Raw genomic sequence first — 16,856 nt, forward strand, 5'->3', positions numbered from 1 at the left:
GGGGCTTCTATTAGCATTGCTTGCATTGTATGGCTTATTTTTTATGTTTTTGTCCCCAGGATCTACTTTTCTCTGCATAAGGCTAGCAACCTGTGTGGTAAGGTTTTGGATAGCATCACAAATTACTTTGTTACTAGCCTCCAGTCTTTCCACAATGGGGTTTGGCTTAGTTATCTGTTTTTTTTCCTTGTTTGCACCATCACTCTTTTCAGTTTTGTAGTCCTCTTCCTGAACTGCGGTTATTCGAATACTCTTCTGTCTGGTGGACAGTTTGGCCCTCCTTTCAAGTTCAACACTGTAAGCAGCACTCGTTCTTTCAAGGAGCACTTCATCCTCTATAGATGCATCCTGCAAGTAAGATCTAATATCCACTCTTACAGCGTCGTCTTGTAATCCACTCTTACAGCGTCGTCTTGTAAGAACTGTGTTTGCACAAGCTCAGGATTGTATTTCAGTCCTGCTCTGGCTCTGTCGGATGCAGATAGAACTTTTTGTCTCAGATCCATGATGCGTATAAGAAACTGAACAGGGGTTTCTTTAGGCTCTTGTAGTGCAAGGGTTAAGGCATGATAGAGCTCTGTTGCATCTTTTTCAATAAAGTGTTCCTAAGCACTTGTCTGAGGGAGTTTAAAGATAATTCTTCTCTACTCTCAGGTAACTTTTTAATTTTACATCAGGTGCAATGGCTTGGATCACTGCCTCAACAATTTCACCCTCATCATATCCTCTTTTTAGTCCACGTTCAATTTGTCTTTCAAGGCTCATGAAGTTCAGCTTATCCTTTTGTCCAACCTCACCAATTTGTCCAATAATTCGGAAATCTTTTCTGTATATTGGATGTAAGCTCGATTGGTCTTTGGCTTGTAATGACTCTCTCTCTGAACCCCCTAAGCCAGGGGTACTCAACTGGCGGACCGCGGTCCGGATCCGGACCCGATCTCATTCCTGATTAACTGGATATGGACCAAAACAAAACCGTAGCATTTATTTCAGGGCTATTGAAAAAACACTCCGTCACGAGTGTTACGTTTGCCACCCCCGCTCAACAACTTGCGTTTGCCACCCCGTTCAACAACAAGCCTGCCTGGTTGATGCTTCGTGAGCGGCGTGAGGGTCCGCGCGGCGAAAATGACGTAATCGCTGTGGCTCCGCGTGTGCGTGAGTGCCTCGCGCGCTGTCGGCGAATTTTGTAACTTCGCGCCGCGCTTCAGCGCAATGAACAAAGTCACGTTTTCAGGGTTCATACACCTTTATAAGGTGGAATTAAAGCACTTGTACGTCACTTTCAAGGTCCATTTCAATATTTCCCAGCATGTTAAATATAATTAAGTTAAATATTTATACATATACTCGAAATAATTCGCTTTTTATCACATTATTTAATGGTTGTTTATTTAAAAACGCCCAGTCTTCACAGTCTCTCATGTTTCGTCCTGGAATTACAAGAGGCTCGTATTTGTTAACCTAATACAAGAGAACTATTCAGTCAGACAGCTATTTGTTGTGAAACCAAGTAGTTACAATTTCAAGCATTTTAAAGTACTTTAACCTAAATTCCAGCACTTTTCAAACCTGAAACATATAGCAACATTGAAATTGGTCAGGTAAATGTTCATTCCCCTGTTTTGAGGGGTGTTTCTACCACATATCGTTTTGGACAAAACGCCTATTGTTTCGGAGAACACTGCAGTGACGCTCGCGAAAGTATAAACGCCTCCACCATTCATGCACCGTCCCCATGCACCGTGACCAAGCATTCTCCTTCTTATTAACCGACATGATAATCTTACCTCTTCACTCAGCTCCAAGCCTAGCACTTCGCTTACGGCATTTAGCTCTTCCAGTGACAGTGTAACTAGCTTTTTCTCAATATCGGTTAACAAAGATTCCCACTCACTGTCCATGATGCTTGACCTTCGGCAGTTTCACAGTTTGGAGGGATGAGTGTCCGTTTCTTCGTCAGATATTTTATTTTAGCTTTTAATTTTTCTTTGCGGGAATGGTCGCTTACTTTGCTAGCGTTTTTTTCTTCTGTTTTTACCCCAGTGTCGCTGTGCTCTACTTAAAAACTTTTCTTGGCTGAACACTTTTGCTTTTTTTTTTCTACCAGGCAGAAACACCAAAATTTATGTTGCATCCTCAAATGAAACACGTATGTCTTCTTGTTTTGTGCAACTTTATTCTGTTAAATCCCCCGGCTCGGTAATACAGCGTATTCAGTTTTCAACCAACTTTTCGCTTGCTTTCTTTCTACGCACCCCCCCCCCGAGCATCGCTTCCCATCAACCTGTTCATCATTCTTAAAGAGATATCTCAATATTCTCACGTAACTTATTTTTTCTTAAACAATGCATTACTGATTATGAAATAAATGTATAATCAACATAAATCAGGCGTACTCAACTAAATTTGTCCGCATCCGGACCGCGGTCCGCCAGTTGAGTACCCCTGACATAAATCAATGTGGTTGGCATTTCTTTTTCCTTATAATATATCCGAGCGCTACATGTTTGTGTGTGTGTGTGTTGGGTGTATAAGTGTGTGTGTGTTTTGTGGTTGAATTTCTGAAACTCTTAAATGGTAAGCACAATAAAAGTCAGAAGCAGTTGGGTAAGATAATAGAGTAAAATTAATGTATTAAGCAAGTATGGATATATTAAGCAAGTATGGATTAGTTCCAGAGACCCCTGTTACAAACTGCTACAGAGAGCTAAATTCCCCCAGGGAATTTTTTCTTATATACTTTAATCATAAGCACACACGGTGTCCACGAGGTGAACATGAGGTGATTAACTAAATATGATTGGACAATACATGACATAATTAACACATGATTTGACAGATGCATATTGGCCTCTCTCCTCGCATGCCCCATCTACGCTCAGCATCCTCGTGATGGCATGATGGACTGAGTGTCACCGTGGCCCCTTCCAAGTTGAGAGTAGGGGGGACCGGCTGGCGCCTCCAGTGAGGTCAGTTTAGGAACATCAGAGGAACATCAGATTAGGACTGAGCCGAGGCCATCCAGGGAGAAGACAATACACTTCTGAGGCCTACTGAAGTCATGAGGATTCAGTGCCATGATTAACACACATATATGGAAAGAGCCCTAACATATACATCTAATGTGTTTAATATATACTAAGAAAGCCTGGCATAAAGGGAAATCATGAAAAAATTCCACCACAGTGTGTGTGTGTATGTCTATACATCATAATAAACCATCTCCGTGCATTCAACTTGTAGACATGTCAAGTTATTTTACACTTTCCAAAATGAAAATAAAGATTGAGTTTCAGTCGGTATTATGTAGACTTAGTTAACTTCTCACAGATCCAAATAAAATTGCGAGTGCAAGGATAATCAGCCCAGTTCCATATAGTATTGGACGTAAAGTCATCAATAACACAGTCTTCATCCCCACTGAGACTATTGGGTTCCCCACTGCTCCAGTAGCTGAAATAGAGAATCAGAGGTTCCAGTATGTTCATGACAATATTGAAGATAAACTACTAGTATATGCACCATAAAAAAGGTCAGTTCAGTTTTCTCTTACCCAGTGGTCAGTGCTGTACCATCCACCCATTTCCATACCCCCTCTGAGTCTCTGTCAGTCAGACCAATCCAAGCAGTCCTGCTGCTTAAATGTTTACTTAAGAACTCCTGTCATTTTTAACATAACATAAATGAAAATCTCGTAATCAAACTCTCTCTCTCTCTCTCTCTCTCTCTCTCTCTCTCTCTCTCTCTCTCTCTCACCTGTTCCTCTCTGCTGTTTATGATCACCAGGTCTGCTCCTCTCTCTCTGCAGTCCTGTCTGCTCTCAATCCAGGGCTTCTTTTCAGTAGAGATGTAGTAAAGTCTGGAGCTGAAGTATAACCATCCTTGTCTGGCATGAGTATCTGTATGTATTGTAGGATTTAATTCAAAAAGAATATAGACACCATTTCCAATATCATAGCACTTTGTAGTTCTACACTACAGACCGTAGTCCATCTGTTCATCTGCATACTTTTTTAGCCCCATTTCACCCTGTCCTTCAATGGTCAGGACCCCCACAGCAGGTGTTAATGCATGTATTATTGCAGGTATTTTTTGGGTGGTGGATCATTCTTAGCACTGCAGTGATGCTGATCTGTTGGTGTTGTAGTGTAGGTTGCACTAGCACAAGTAGATCAGACACTTCTGTGCTGCTAGTATTTTCCTGTAAACACTTACAGGAAATAACAGGATAGATGCTAATTTGCCCTCTTTCCACCAGAGGTCTTCATTTCCAGAATACAGTGGAACCTTGAGTTATCAATTTAATTCGTTCCAGAGCCATGTTCGTAAGTAGAAAAGTTCGTAACTTGAATGAATTTTCCGCATTTAAAATAATAAAAATGGGATTAGTTCGTTCCAACCCTGAAAAATTCCTAAATTATGAAAAAATAAGTTTTTAATTTAGAAACACCCATGTAAAACTTAAAATTACACAACAAAATAAATACATAAAAGAAAAATGTACAAAATACAGTAAAAAAATTTATAAAATATGGTGTAATCTTACCTTGGCGACAGATGAGCCCAGCTAACAGAGAGCGGCTGAGGAGAGACGGAGGGACGAAGGGATACGTACTGTACAGGTAGGCTACAGACTGGTACTGTACGAAGCGTAGATACAGCACTTTACAAATGCAAACACATGAGAAGAACGTGATTCACGAATGAGAGGGCACTGTGGGAATGAGAACGATGTGCCAACTACCAGCAGCATCTGGGAACTCAACTACAACCGAGAACTACAACTGGGAACGCAAGAAAAAAAATTGTTCAAACCAATGTTTGGAACTCGAAAAATTCGTAAGTGGAGCTGTTTGTAATTCAAGGTACCACTGTACTAGAAACTTCTCTCCTCAGCATTTTTCTTCGCTAATTTATTTGCCTACTTAAGCCAGGCAGTCCCAGTGGTTCATTGTGAAGTTTTGCAAAATGCTTTGTGAAGTATCCTTTTGTACCTCTGCCTGTTGCCTTTCTGGTTCTGACCCTGGTCTATTTTGTGGAGTTGTCTACCTTTTTTCCTTGGACCCCATTGAAATCTGATTGGACCCAATCACTTCTCACGCGTTGCATGCTAGACACATGCAGTTTCCACACTCACATGCCACACCTTGTATGTCTCACGCACAAAAATTACTAGGACAACGCCCACCAAGGTGAACTGCTATTCTTTTTTTTTACTGTGCAGGGATCAAGCGATGTCCTGCAGAGTTCTGAACAAGTCCTGTTGGAGTCTTTACTACTTATGAGCCAGGCCCCGCGTTCACTGTCCCCCTTCTATTGACAAAGGACACACACACACACACATACACAAACACAACACAAACACACACACACACACACACACACACACACATGCGCTCCTTGTCACTCCCTCATTCACTGTTCCCCTCCTATTGACACGCCTTTCTCACCTGTTGCACATTTTCCCCTTTAATTATTCACCACATTTAAGCCTGCAGGTTTCACCATCCAGTGCTGCACATTGAGCCTAGAGGAGTGAAGCACTGACCATGGGAATCTTGCTTTGACAACGCTACTCGCCATTGAAACTTTGAGTGCTTAACCGGTCGAGCTTCACTTGTTCTGGAGCACCTGGAGCTTCAGTTTAAGAGACTGCTTTTCCTGTGGTGCTTTTTGTGTGTAACTTCACTGATGGAAATTAAGATGCTGCACTGCCACATGATTCCTGATCTTATTCTGACCTGACGCCTCTGGCGTCACACCACTGAATTTGAAATCATGCAGAAACTGCCAACTTGAACTATCCAAAACTTGTTAAAATAATTAGCCAAATAATGTTTTGGCCAAAAAAGTATGAAAGTCACAGAGAGAAAATTATTTGAAAATTAAATAATGGAAATCAGATTTTTGTTATGGTGACAGCTCCAGGCCCTTCCCTGTGGGCGTGCAGCTACATTGTCTGCGTGTCGTTATGTCCATGTATGTACTTCCGTGGGTGTGGGTTGTCCGTGAGCGTGTTCGTAGTCGCACCTGTGCCTTGTCTCGAGATCACGAGGGTCTGTGTTGATTTAATGTGCATTCGCGTGTGTCTTGTGCTCGTCTTTGTCTTGAGTTCGTGCCAGCGTGAGTTGTCAGTGTATGTGCTTGCGCTACCGTGCTGGATTTCACCTGTGTGTTTCACATAAAAATACATGTTCACCGTAATCGTCGTTGTGCCTGCCTCCTCCACCACACGTTACAATTTTAGTGTTGCATTATTGTAAAACATCTCTGGTTTTATTTATATTTTTGTTTTGTGAAAATGTCTGATCTAAAATTGTAATGGCGATGGGAAGGCAGGATGCCGAGACAAGATAATACACTTCAGTGGCTTTTATTAAGCACAGATAAAAGTGCGTCTAGCACTACAGTTAATGAGAGACATGTAGGAACTTATTGTAGACTTTAGGAAAACTAAAGGTGGAGCACACATCCCCATCCATATCCATGGGGTGGAGGTTGAGTGTGTCACCAGCTTTAAGTTCCTTGGTGTCCACATTTCCGAGGACCTCTCTTGGACCTTCAACCTCAACCCTTATTAAAAAGGCACACCAAAGACTCTTCTTTCTGAGGAGACTGAGGAAGGCTCAGCTATCCCCTCAGATCCTGGTGAACTTTTACGGCTGCACTATTGAGAGCATCCTCACCAACTGCATCTCATTATGGTATGGCAGCTGCACTGCGGGAAGTCACTCCAGGGAGTCGTGAAAATGGCCCAGCGCATCACCGCCTCCTCACTTCCCACCATTGAGACCATACATCGCAAGAGATGCCTGTGGAAGACTCACAAAATTACCCTGGACAGCTCTCACCCCAGCCACAGACCGTTTGCCCTTCTACCATCTGGGAGAAGATACAGGGCTCTCCGTCCCTGAACCAGGAGGTTCAGGAGCAGCTTCTTTCCGACGGCTGTCTCCCTTCTGAACTCTGCAACACATTCATGCCCCTCCTCCAGCTACCCCTTACACACATCCCCTCAGTGACTGTGCTTACTAGCCCCCCCTTTACCTACCATATATCCCTAACCTTAGTTTTCCATACACTTCCCAACTTGTGTGTAATATATATATATATTAGGGGTGGGCATGGATTAATTTTTTTTTCTAGATTAATCTCACTGAAATCTTGAAATTAATCTAGATTAATCTATATTAAAATGGCTCATATGCGTGCTACCCAAGTAATGACTAAAAGTCCGTTTTTGAGATGGGGTTTCTTAATACAGAGGGTGCATTAGACCAGGGGCTCATCTCCTGTTTCAAAAATGCATCAATGAGTGATTGAGGAAGCTGTTCTACTTTGATACTTGAAGAAAAAAATGCTCAATAAAATGTAGGTTATTCGTGTTCAACGGTTTATTCAGTTAAACATGAATTTGTAAGCCTACATACTGTACATTAAAATGGGTTGATAACATGTTTATTCAGCTAAACATGATATTTGAAATGTAAGCCGACATTTAGTACATTTAACCTCACGGACGTAATTTGGGGGGGACTTTTTCAAAAGCTGGTTTTGGTCCTCTGCATTTTTAACGGTTAAAAATAAATATTTAAATAGCGCCGAATCTAGCGCTAGGACCATGCAGAAAACGACCGCTCCGAGCTCCGCTCCGGTACCACTTTACGTTCATAAAAATGAATTTTCCATGAAGCAAACCTGGCGACTTCATGGCTGCATCCATGTAAAAACACGTACGATTTGTAATTGACAGGTTTGAAAACTTGTTCTCGCCCCTACTGTGCAATTTGGTTAGGAATACAGCCGAGCTAAACTATCAAGTTGAAAGTCATCATAGTTTGCTGACCCATTTTGACCCAGTTCCCACCCCAACTTTAAGAATAGATTAACGGCGATAATTTTTATATCGCTCGATAAGAGTATCAAATAACGACCGCCGTTAACGGCCCACCACTAATATATATATATATATATATATATATATATATATATATATATATATATATATATATATATATATATATTAGTGCTGTCAATTCCAGGTGCCGCGATTAAAAGTCCTCACCAGGATTTTGCTCAAGCTTGCTATTGACAACACTAATATATACAGGGTTCGTACGGTCATGATGAAAAACCTGGAAAAGTTATGGAATTTGAAAATAGCAATTTCCAGGCCTGGATAAGTTTTGGAAAAATAAAAAATACTCAAATGTTTTGGAAAAGTCATGGAAATTTGCTTGAGACAATAAATGTATGTTGTTCTGATAACCGGAAGAAAAAATAAATATATATAATATAGCCATTTTTTTCATTGTGCGGACCACTAACGTAACTTCACACGTTAGTTCACTGCATTAGCGTCGGACTCCAAGCGGAGCTGTAGATTGTACGTTGATATAAATAACGTAATGCTGGTAAATGCCGATTCAACAATGGCTGCTTCAGTTGGACAAATACAAGCTGTGGCTTGTGAAAGACAAGGACACAGGGTGTGAAAAATGTGCACTGTGTGGTTAACCAATTGGTTAACGATGGGGTTAGAGACTGAAAAGTCCGTCGTAAAGCAGTTTTCGTCGTTAAGCGCGACCCTAGATTTAGATACGTTTTGATCGTAAACACAGTATAGAAAAAATACTAACGATGTACTCAGGGCTCTCAAGTATCACGCATTGAGCGTGTGACACACGCATTTGACCGTCTTCACACACTCACACGCCACACTTCCGATTTCACACGGTGAGAAAAAAAATCTAGTTTATTTACCTCAGATGCATATCTATGTCGCCCTCCACTGGCGATTGATCGCGAAATACACGTTCGCCACAACCCCCCCCCGCTCAACAACTTACGTTCGCCGCCACCCCCCGCTCAACAACTCTCACACTCTGACATGAATCCAATCCATGGATGTACTCGTGCGTACAACGCGAGAAAGAGCGATTGTGTTGCTGAGATGGGCTACAGTGGAGGCTGTGCTGCCTCAGCTTATCGTACACAACACTCCACAGTGTTGCCACTGCTCCTCCGCGCACCACGCAAAATTAAAAAAAGTTGGTCGTAACACCGGTTTATATTGATATTGAAAATACGGTAAATGTTTATTTTTTTCAATTAACACTAGAAGTCCCTGAAATTTCAACCACCCCCCTGAAGTCCCAAAAGAGGGTCCAAAGAACCTTAGTCCAAACTGACACCTCTGGTGGCTCCAATTAACATCCATTCATTTGCAAAAGTGCCCATTGCCTGAGGAATCAGCAGGGGGGAGAAGAGCTGAACTTGCCTCCAGTGTTATGTAAATGAGGCGTGTGTCAGGTATGGGTGGTTGCTGCTGAAAGCTTGCACCTCCTTGGCTGCCATATGAGACTGTGCAAGATCTCTTGCAAGAAGTCTCCTCATCTACAGAACCATATGTTTGAGATTTGATTTGTGAAAGGTTGAAATAATGTGAAATTGACACAAACATAATATTTGAATTATAATGGCATATAGGTGGCATATTGATTAGTCAAAATGGCTCTGATATTTTTAACCTTATTTTAAGTAGTTTTGTCTTTTGAAAAACTGCTAATAGGTAAAAATGTTTTTACATAAATGTATACAAGAAACCCTCAGCTACTTGAAATAGAATAATATTATTGAGCAATTTTAACTTATCAAGATCAAGATTTTGCAGTGTGTCTCTTCCAAATACAGCCATAACCAGCAAACAAAAATAGGAAATTTAGGAAATCTTACCAAAAGAGATATCACTACTACAGATTTTCACTACTCTCTGAAAACTAACAATGTGTTGTGTGTGACGTTTGTGACCCTAGTCTTGAAAATTGCTTCATATGGGCTTTTCAAACTTTTTTTTTTGGCCCACCTCCACCCTTTAACCTTTGGAGGACAACTTTGTTTTCATGTAAGGATCAAAAGAAAACAATTCTGTATAATACAGTACAATAGTGATAAAAACAATTGGGGTTAGGTGAACCATACAGGACAGGAGAGAAAAGAGGGGGAGAGAAAGTAAAAAGGGAAAAGACAGAAGAGCAGAAAAAACAGCTCAAATGATTCACCAACTGCTGCTACTAAATGAAGAGCAGAAAGTAAGACATACAGCACAAATGACTGATGTATGTGTGTGTGAGTGTGTGTGTTTATGTAAGTGCAACATAGGATAAATGTACAGAATGTACTTATTAGCAAGGCCCCAGAGGCCAGAGGCAGGCAGAGAAAGACCAGGGAACCCCACCCGCCCACGGCCCCTCCAGGATCATGTCCAAAGCCTGCTGTGTACTGGAAACCTTTTCTATCCTTGCTTCTCAGTCAACAGAGTAAGTGAAATGTGTGGTGACATGAATTTTCATCCACATGTAGGTGGCTACAGTCATCTTTCTCTTTATTATAAAACTGACACAGACATTATTTGAACTATAATTCCAAAACATCTCAAGTCTGCCTCCTTTGTACTAATTTTGGATTTTTTTCTCACTGCAAAAGGTGACATGATTATTGGTCAAAATAGCTAAAGTTCAGATTTCTCTGAAAGGGTATTTTCTTCTCCGTCTGAGTCAATGGATCAACATAGCTCACACTATCACCCATCCCCCCGTCTACCTAGAAGTGGCTGCATGACAAAGGATGGCCTCATGATCCAAAATACCTCAGCACTGGCTTTTGGCAGGCTCAGGTAGAAATGTAGTAATGTTAGTAATGTTTTTCTTCTAAAAAAGATAAGTGGGTTCAAAATAACATTTTTTGAAAAAAATTACCAAATTAATTGTGTTGATCCACCTCAAAAAAGGTCATTCAAAAGTCTGTAAGCTGGTCCTGAGTGTGTCTGCCCATCCCCCAGCTGCATTGTTGTGCAGGGGACATGCATAAGGTGAGAGAGGCAGTCAGAGGGCCTGGCTGAGAGTAGCAGCTACAGAGGACATGATGTAAGTTTAGAAATATATACAATAAAGTTGAAATGTTCTCAACAGAGCACTCACATACAATTATCCACTCAGTCTGCCACTCCCTCATTTGGGGAGAAAGCTACACTATTGTGGCTATGCCCCACTTTAGACAATTTTTTAATCATGGAGGGGTCTGAAATTTTTGTCTTAGGTGCATGTCCTCACTGTATTGGAATATTTTATTGTCTGAGTGAAAGAGAAACAAAATGGGGTCACTAAAGTGGGAATAGCCACAATACTGTAGCTTTCTCCCCAAATGAGGGACTGGCAGACTGGGTAGATAGTTGTATGTGAATGCTCTGATGAGAACACTCATGAACAATTGTGCAAATGTGAGATGTGTCGACTGCTACAGATACACGTGTGGCAAATGTACCAGGGAGATACCCTGGCAGTGCCAGGCATGTTCTGACAGACTGCTGAGTGACTGCTGAAGTGCTAGTCACACAAGAAGGACATGCCACTCACACACACACACACACACACACACACACACACACACACACACACACACAGCCCTGCACTGCAGCCTATTGTAAATATGTGTGGAATTGTTTTATTCCTTGTATTTTTTGTATAATTTTATGGCAATAATAAAAAGCATGGAACATAAAAAAGCATGGAAACATAACAGTTGTTCTTTTGTATGTTTCTCATGCTGAAATTTCAGTCCTCCTGACTTAGACACAAATGCTTCTGGTCATTACTCACATGTACCTGGCTATAAAATTTCTAATTTTCTATTTAAAATATTAAAAAATAATTTATTGTTTGTGCTTTGTTGCTCAGATAAAACTAAACTATATTCAATATATATAACCTTTATATTATAAAATACAATAAACTGAATAGAACTAACTAAATGGCTAAACTCAATGAAAAACAACAATTAGTTGTGAGCTGAAGCATGCCCCCTCCTGTGGTGCGCCAGTAATGGCCTTATTTACAGAACAAAAGTGCCTGCTCGCAGCTGATAATAGGGTTTTAGCTAAAATCCTTCAGTTCTCTCGACCCTTCTCTGGGTTCCGATGGTAGAAGTGTTGAAAGACCCTTCTCTGGGACTTCTAGTGTTAAACCACGTGGCTTGTCATTAATTTATGATATACTGTGGAATTTTGGCCTGGATTTTTTCTTATTTTTCATGTCTACACATGTTTAGAGAATGTATAGTCATTAAAATTTGCCTCAAAGTAATGGAAAAGTCATGGAAATTAATTGTCAAAAAAGTGTATGAACCCTGTATATATATATATATATATATATATATATATATATATATATATATAATATATACTGTCCCTCATTCCAAACGTCCAGTATGCTGGACATTTTTTTTCTGCCTTTATTAACTCGACAAGTTTTTCAATGTCCCACCCACTTTTACGGGTTTCTGCCCAACAACGTCTTTATATTGGTTGGTCAAGTAAGTTTTGGTTTTTTTGATTGGTTGTCGAAAATAATAATAATAATAATAAGTTCCATTTGTATAGCGCCTTTCAAGATGCTCAAGGACGCTTTCCAGATGCAAAAACCAAAATACGCAAACTAACAAACAATACAACAAAAAAAAAAATACAAAACAGGCAACACCAATACAACAGATTAAATAAATTGAAGCCGGGCTAGGATGAAGAGTTTAGGTGAAAATATTGAGAAAACAGGTGAGTTTTTAGCTGTGTTTTGAATGAATTGAGAGATGAAGAGAGACGGAGTGATGGCGGGAGAGAGTTCCAAAGTGTTGGGGCAGCCACACTGAATGATCGACCCCCCATAGTGCCTAACTTATACCTAGGAACAACAAGGAGACCGGTGTCAGAGGAACGCAGTCTACGTGGTGGGACATAATGGTGGAGGAGGTTGGCCAGATATAAGGGTGCCGCACCAGCGAGTGTTTTAAATGTAAGCACTAGGAGTTTATACTGGATACGCAGGTGTACAGGGAGCCAGTGGAGACGTTCTAATACTGGTGTTATATGCTCGTATTTTCTGGTTTGAGATAAAACACGAGCAGCAGCATTCTGAACAGACTGAAGGGGTCGAAGGGATTTAGAGGGAAGCCCATAGAGGAGAGAGTTACAGTAATCTAACTTTGAGGTAATGAGTGCATGTACCAGGATCTCAGCAGATTTTGGAGAAAGATGTGGGCAGAGGCGGGAGATATTGCGAAGTTGTAAAAAGGCAGATTTACTAAGTGAGCGTATATGTGGTTCAAACGACAGAAATGGATCAAACAAGACTCCGAGGTTACGGGCTGTAGGTGATGAGTCAATTTGAGTATCATCAACAGAGAGGGATGTATTGGCAAGGGACTGGACCACAGATTTAGTACCGATGACAAGATACTCGGTTTTATGAGCATTTAATTGGAGGAAGTTGGAGCGCAACCATAGGTTGAGTTCTCTGATACACTTGGTAATGGATGGAGGTGGGAAGGGGCCAGATGGTTTAAAACTAATATAAAGCTGGGTGTCATCAGCGTAGAAGTGAAAGTTTAACCCATATTGGCGTATCAAGTTACCAAGAGGCAGAATATAGATGGTAAATAGCAGTGGACCAAGTACAGAGCCCTGGGGGACACCGTGAGAAAGAGGGGATAGGTCTGATTTGCAGTTACCCAGTCGAACGAATTGACATCTGTTTGATAAATAGGAAGTGAACCAGGAGATGACTGTACCAGAGAGACCTAAATCACCAAGCCGTGAGAGGAGAGTTGTATGATTAACAGTGTCAAAGGCAGCAGTAAGATCAAGGAGTAGAAGAATGGATGCGTAGCCTTTGTCAGAAGAAAGAAGAAGATCATTAAGTACGTAAATGAGTGATGTCTCTGTGCTATGCTGAGCACGGAAACCAGACTGAAAGATCTCGAAGAGATCATTAGAAGACATGAACTGGAGTAACTGGGAGGCAACAACACGTTCTAGTATTTTTGATAGAAATGGGAGGTTTGATATCGGTCTATAATTGCTTAAAATTGTAGTGTCCAAATTCTGTTTTTTGATAACTGGGGTTATGGCAGATGTTTTTAACTCTACAGGAATGTGTCCAGAGGTGAGAGAGAGATTAACTATGCGACAGATAGAGGAAGCAAGTGAAGAGACGCCCTGTTTGAGCAGAAATGTAGGAACAGGATCCAGGATTGAGGTAGTTGACTTGGCGCTGGTGAGATGTCTGGCTATAAGATCAGAGTTAACTATTGAAAAGGAGGAGAGAGACTGAGGAGGGGGCAGGGTAGTAGTCAAGGAGGAAGAGGAGAGAGAGGAATTGTGTGACTGGTGCTTCAACAAATCCTGATAAATAAGGGACACTTTCTGATTAAAGAAATTAAGAAATTCATTGCACCGATCAGTTGTGGGGGAAGGGGACAATGATGAAGGACGCAGAAGGTTGTTAACAATCTTGAAAAGTTGCTTGGGGTCAGAGCCAGCGCTGTTTATTGCTGATGTGTAGTGAAGTGTACGGGCTTTATTTAACCCTATTATGCAGAAGCGCCCCCTAGTGGGCCCGCCGGCGGGCCCAGCTCCTTTACGGCGATATAAAACATATTAAACATTAATGAATCTCCGAACAAAAGCGCTTAAATCAAAATTTCCTATCCCATCTACATGCCTACCGAGTTTCAGCCGTCTACGTGCAGCCGATCGCGAGATATCCGGCTTTGAAGTTGACCACAAAAGTGCACCCCGCGAGGGGGTCTCCCGACATATCCGTTTACAAAACATATTTATGTTGTGAAATGTCTTAATGTTTTGTCACCTAAAAATCGTTTACTAATAAGGCTTTAATTTAAGACCTTAACAGCGTAGATCCGTTGTGGTTAAGTACCTTAAAAAGCTTGCTCACCTCACTGCAAAATTTTCCAAAATCCGCTTCCTGAATGAGACACTCCGACAAATCTGCCCCCTAAGCGTCACAGAAGCGTTTTTAACGCTGATTTGATCCCTCATTACAAAGCTGCAGCGGTTCTGCTTTGATTTGAGTGTTTTTTATTGGTCTAAAGTGGGGTAGTGACTTTGAATGACAGGTTTTACAACCTCTCCCCCGGCGAGGTGCGAAGGGGAGGGGGAGAGGGTGAACCAATAACCCCACAGAGACAAGCTGAAGCCTCAGAAGTGATTGAAAGCTGTTCTAACCAATAGTGTACATCCTTCCGAAGCTAACCAGCCCTCATATGACATGATTGGTCAAGTATATTTTTAAATTGAGCCCTCGGAAACTGGCGCTTCATTTCCAATTTCGGCCGCTAGCATAGCAACATAAGCTAACCCTTTGCTAACCTAAGCTAAGCTCCCCAGAACACACTGTTCGGCGAAACTGAAGCAGCCATGGATTATTTTGTTCGTTTTTATGCGGATTGTGGATACTTTTGAACATAAACGGATTACTTTGTGTGGAATATATGAGCAATTTTCGGAATTTTCGCCAACCCGGAAGTGAGATGGTACACCGGCTACGACGCGATTCTACGTACTGTGAGTAACAATGGATAATTTTTCATAAGCGATATTGTACAAAATATATATTCTAATACTAAACATTAACTAAGCGTTAGATTATAAACAGTTTTAGAGCGTTTGAGTGCTGCAGCACTCTGTATCGTGTCGGATGCTACCGGAGTTGGCTACGGTAACCTAGCTTATGCTGTCGGACTATATTGGACATAAATATGATATCATAACGTTCATATTTGGACATGAAATTTAGTCATTGGAATTTTCTGGTCTTGCTGTAATATGTGCAACATTGTTGTTTGTCGTAGCTCCTCGGTTTCGTGTAAGGAATTTGTTGGCATGTTAGCTTAGTTGGCTAATGGTGTGTGTCGGGTGTGGCATATTTAGACATGGGTGTGGTGCACTTGACATACCTTGGATAAAGCTGAATAACTTTTCAATGCTTGCATGGATTTGCTCCATTTTTTCTGTGTTGTTAGAAAAGACCCTAGCGAAATTTATTGTAATTTCTGATACCACATTTGAATAACTATGTGAATATACATTCCAGTCATGTTCAAGTCAGCATTTTTGACATTGCTGGCATATTAGCATCTGCAATAGAGGCTCTAAAATAAACCAAATTATGTGAATATGATACTGAAGTGTATTAATATGTTCCCCCAACTGCCTACTTCAGTTTGAGCCATGAATGATAATTTTCCTATATGTACAACTTGAGATATCTAGTTTTAATGTGAACTATGTCAAAAATGTTAAAAATGGCCACCGGGCGTGCGAATCTGCAGCATATTTGGCCAAGTGATCCATATATGCCTGGTAGTGAACAGATAGATGAGTTTTCCTATATAGACGCTCAAGGCGCCTACCAGTGGTTTTCTGGGCACGAAGTTCAGCAGTAAACCAGGGTGATGAGTGAGAGGAGGGCACAAGTCGTGTTTTAACTGGTGCTAGAGTATTGAGAGTATCAGTAAGGGACTGGTTGTATACAGCGACAGCATCGTCAATATTGTGAATAGAAGTGATGAGGGGAAATTTAGTGGATTCCAGGGCAGAGAAAAATGTAGTTGAAACAATGGATGAAAGACTACGGTAAGTGACAGATGATTTAGTGGAGTGGAGTTCAGTGTGTAGTGTAATACGTGATGTAATGAGCAGGTGATCCGATATAGCAATGTCATGACCAGATACATTTGTGATAGTTCCAGGTGAGGAACAGATTAAGTCTAAAGTATGTCCATGCTTATGTGTTGGGAAGTTGACATGCTGTTGTAACTCAAAACTGTCCAGTAATGATAAAAAATCTGTGGAGCTGGAAGAAACTGAGTCAATGTGTATGTTAAAGTCTCTGAGGACAACCAATGAACTTGAAATAGAGCTAACAACAGTTAGTACTTCGCCAAATTCTAGAATGAACTCCGAGAGTGAGCTGTTGGGAGGACGGTAGACAAGTCATAGT

At 41.1% G+C, this 16,856-nt stretch overlaps 1 protein-coding gene across 2 annotated transcripts in view; it reads right to left on the bottom strand.

Moving 5' to 3' along the window:
• Positions 1–2,286: 2,286 nt before the first annotated feature.
• LOC143524967 (C-type lectin domain family 4 member E-like) overlaps positions 2,287–16,856 on the bottom strand; it is a 25,247-nt gene continuing 10,677 nt past the window's right edge. For both annotated transcript variants that reach the window (XM_077018380.1, XM_077018372.1), the window contains 3 exons: positions 3,760–3,902; positions 3,557–3,663; positions 2,287–3,456 (listed from right to left, as the gene is read on the bottom strand). In XM_077018380.1, the coding sequence (XP_076874495.1) occupies positions 3,306–3,456; positions 3,557–3,663; positions 3,760–3,902 (401 nt within the window). In that variant the 3' untranslated portion in view covers positions 2,287–3,305. The remainder of the gene's footprint in view (positions 3,457–3,556; positions 3,664–3,759; positions 3,903–16,856) is intronic.

This window comes from Brachyhypopomus gauderio, chromosome 1, assembly GCF_052324685.1.
Source record: "Brachyhypopomus gauderio isolate BG-103 chromosome 1, BGAUD_0.2, whole genome shotgun sequence".
Classification (NCBI taxonomy): Eukaryota; Metazoa; Chordata; class Actinopteri; order Gymnotiformes; family Hypopomidae; genus Brachyhypopomus; species Brachyhypopomus gauderio.